The following is a 3,943-nucleotide window of genomic DNA, read 5'->3' on the forward strand; positions in this document are numbered from 1 at the left end:
ATCGCCTGATGTCAGGAGTTCGAGACTAGCCTGACCAAAATGGCAAAAGCCCATCTCTACTGAAAATACAAAAATTAGCCGGGCATGGTGGCATGTGCCTGTAATCCCAGCTACTTAGAGGCTGGGGCAGGAGAATTGCTTGAATCCAGGAGGCGGAGGCTGCAGTGAGCTGAGATCACACCACTGCACTCCAGCCTGGGCAACAGAGCGAGACTCCGTCTCAAAATAATAATCATAATAATACTAACTGTACTGAGTTAGCTGTTCACCTATCAATCTGCTCTGTTGCCATCCTTTGAAAACTCCAGCTATAGGGAAGATCTGCCCACCGTCCCCAGCTGGCCTTGGGTCTGTCCATAGCACAAGTGTGAGGTCAGCAACTGGAAAAGCCCTCCCAGATCGCTGCCCTGGAGACACTTGGAATCTGCTGCCTGTGGGATAACGTCTCATCAAAAATCAATGTGACTATCCTGCTGTGTCTTTAAAACAGGTGTATGTATATATATGTATGAAAACAATCAACCAGGCACAGTGGCTCACGCCTGTAATTCCAGCACTTTGAGAGGCCAAGGCGAGTGGATCACTTGACGTCAGGAGTTCAAGACCAGCCTCACCAACATGGCGAAATCCAGTCTCTACTAAAAATACAAAAATTAGACAGGCATGGTGGCGCATGCCTGTAATCCCAGCTACCTGGGAGGCTGAGACAGGAGAATCACTTGAACCTAGGAGGCGGAAGGTGCAGTGAGCCAAGACCACCCCACTGCACTCCAGCCTAGGTGACAGAGCAAGACTCCATCTCAAAAAGAGAAAAGAAGGGCCGGGCGCGGTGGCTCAAGCCTGTAATCCCAGCACTTTGGGAGGCCGAGGCGGGTGGATCACGAGGTCAAGAGATCGAGACCATCCTGGTCAACATGGTGAAACCCCGTCTCTACTAAAACTACAAAAAATTAGCTGGGCATGGTGGCGCATGCCTGTAATCCCAGCTACTCAGGAGGATGAGGCAGGAGAATTGCCTGAACCCAGGAGGCGGAGGTTGCGGTGAGCCGAGATCGCTCCATTGCACTCCAGCCTGGGTATCAAGAGCGAAACTCCGTCTCAAAAAAAAAAAAAGAGAAAAGAAGAAAGAAAACAATCTCGGGCCTGGTGTAGTAACTCCTGCCTGTAATCCCAGCACTTTGGGAGGCCTAGGCAGGTGGATCACCTAACGTCAGGAGTTCAAGTTCAGCCTGGCCAACATGCCAAACACCATCTCTACTAAAAATATAAAAATTAGCCGGGCATGGTGGCACAAGCATGTAGTTTCAGCTACTTCGGAAGCTGAGGCAGAAGAATCATTTGAACCCAGGAGGCAGAGATAGCAGTGAGCCAAAACTGCGCCACTGCACTCCAGCCTGGGTAACAGAATGAGACTCTGTCTCAAACACACAGACATACGTACACACAAAATATCACTCAGGTAACCCAAAATAGTGCCCATCATTTTCAAAAAAAAAAAGCAAAAAAACCAAAACTCATTAGTCGTACTCTACTCAGAAAATTGTTGCCTTGCTTAAAAAGTTTTGCAGAAAACTGCAGAAGTTCCTAATTTCTGGTACTATCTGGTAATATATATGTAGGTTTCTTTCCTCAGTTTCCACTCTGGAAAAAAGAAAAGAGAAGAAAACTTTCAAAAATAGCTGCTGGTACAACTTACGTGCTGTGGTAAATAAGAAAAAAATTCGGCTGGGCGGGGTGGCTCACAACTGTAATCCCAGCACGTTGAGAGGCCGAAGCGGGCAGATCACCTGAGGCTGGGAGTTTGAGACCAACCTGGAGAAACCAACATGGAGAAACCCCGTCTCTACGAAAAATACAAAATTAACCGGGCATGGTGGTGGGCGCCTGTAATCCCACCTACCCGGGAGGCGGAAGTTGCGGTCAGAGGAGACAGTGCCATTGCACTCCAGCCTGGGCAACAAGGGCAAGACTCTGTCTCAAAAAAATAAAATACGATAAAATGACAGCTAAAATACCCTCTTTTAAAAAACTTGATGCAAAAAAAGGGAATCATCTAATCCCATATCATAAAATTAAAATTTATTTTCGATTTGTTATTATGCAAAACTAACATGGAGAAGTGTTATTTACACAGGCCAGAGCACATAAGAAAGTTTAACACTTCTGCTATTCTATCTCAGAAAGCAAATTACCTGCAAACTAACACTGGATTACAAGTGTCACCAGAATTGCTTTGCAAACATGATTATGTTATACAAAGACATCACAAATCCAACAACACACAGTGCAACTGAAACCTCTCCTAAGGATCGGAAAAGTCTTGTGGATGGAATCCTTGGACATCAAGCCCCAGGCAAGAGCAGGTTCTGATCTGCTGGGATTCCCCATCCACCATCGAAGCCCTTCAGGGCTGAGGACGCAGGCACAGCCAGGACAGTTAAGGTCAAATCGGAAGGGCGGCTCCTGGCCCACTTCCTGCCAGCCCCAGCGGGCACCCCGTCAAGTTCTCGCTCCCGAGGCAGCTGGAGTCTCAGGCCCCTCGGAGCGATCACTGGGCTCTGGCACCTCTTCTCCCAACACCCGCCTCAACCACTGGTCCGTCTCGGTCTCCTGCCCCAGGAAGCACCAGATGACCAGAGCCATGAGGGAGAGGCTGATGGGCAGCACCTGCCACCAGGGCCGCTGATATCCCTTTCCCATGGAATGGTCAACCGTCCAGAGGCGCGGGTTAGCTTTGCTGGAGGAAAACTTAATGGGGCGGTCAGGCTCGTCCTCTTCCACGGCGGCGGGTTGGGCCCGATCCCGAGAACCGGGCAGTGGATGAAGGCTTCGGGAAACCCAACCCATGAGCCTCAGCGCCCTGACGGCCCTGGAAGAGAGATAACAGTAAGGGCTCCGCCCGCCCGCCGGTGCCCGCCCTCGGCCCTCGGAGACCTTGAGGAGCTCACCCGGCCGCCGGTGCACACAAGACTCGGCTCATTGTTGCCTAGACTCCGCGCCCGGCGCCGTGGCGCGTCGTGATTGCGTCACCTCCGTCGCCCGAACCGGAAACCGGAAACCGGACGCCATACCAGGCCGGCGCTCACGACTACAGAACGTGGGTCCAGTCGCGCAGCGGAAATGACGTTTGTCGGCGGAGCACTCTTTCCGTCGCAGACTCTAGCGCCCCTGGAGAGCGCGAGGGCATGCCGGGAAATGTAGTTCTCTGTCCCTTTCGGCTAGGAGCCAGACCCCGGTCCCTGGTCGCCAAGGAGAGGCGGGGCGCCGCGGGGCGGGCATTGTCCTCTGAGAGTTAGGTCTGAGTTCGCCTCCGAGAAGTCTCAGCCGGCCTGAAGGTGCGCCGGACCTGGGTGGGGGTCCGCGCCCTCAGCCCTGCCCTGCCCGCCCCTGCCCTGGGCTGGGCGCCCGCACCTCTGTGCAGGCTTCTCCCCTGGGCTTGCGGCCCCCCGTCTTTCTTTTCTCCCCCTTTCGTTCTTTTCATGAGACAGGGACTCGCTCCGTCGCCCGGGCTGGAGCGCAGTGGCGCGATCTCACATCAGCGCGGTCTCTGAAACCTCCTTTGCAAAACTTCTGAGGAAGTGATGACAGTGAAGGAGATCAAACCTGAGGGGCTCCATCCTGCTTCTAACCCTTAAGCTGTCCTTGTTCATTCCTAGGCGAAGGCAGAACTAACTATGGGAAGGATTTCAGTTCATGGTTTGACTCAAACAAAATTGGTAACATTCCTTTCCAGAAAAGACGTCCTTGACTGAGGACCAGTCTGCCTTTACAGGACTGATACATTAGCTATAAAATTAGAAATTGGCCGGGCGCAGTGGCTCACGCCTGTAATCCCAGCACTTTGGGAGGCCGAGACGGGAGAATCACGAGGTCACGAGTTTGAGACCAGCCTGGCCAACATGGTGAAACCCCGTCTCTTACTGAAAGCACAAACATCAGCCAG

General features: G+C 52.4%; 1 protein-coding gene across 1 annotated transcript; it reads right to left on the minus strand.

The window, feature by feature from the left end:
- Positions 1-2,057: 2,057 nt before the first annotated feature.
- Positions 2,058-3,078, minus strand: CUNH16orf91 (chromosome unknown C16orf91 homolog). The gene is made up of 2 exons (XM_032268028.1): positions 2,949-3,078; positions 2,058-2,869 (listed from the first exon to the last, which is right to left on the minus strand). Exons 1-2 carry the CDS (start codon positions 2,978-2,980, stop codon positions 2,500-2,502), a joined length of 402 nt encoding a protein of 133 aa, XP_032123919.1. The 5' UTR covers positions 2,981-3,078; the 3' UTR covers positions 2,058-2,499.
- Positions 3,079-3,943: the final 865 nt, after the last annotated feature.

Source organism: Sapajus apella, unplaced genomic scaffold, assembly GCF_009761245.1.
Source record: "Sapajus apella isolate SASKATOON/1434 unplaced genomic scaffold, GSC_monkey_1.0 scaffold175, whole genome shotgun sequence".
Taxonomy (NCBI): domain Eukaryota; kingdom Metazoa; phylum Chordata; class Mammalia; order Primates; family Cebidae; genus Sapajus; species Sapajus apella.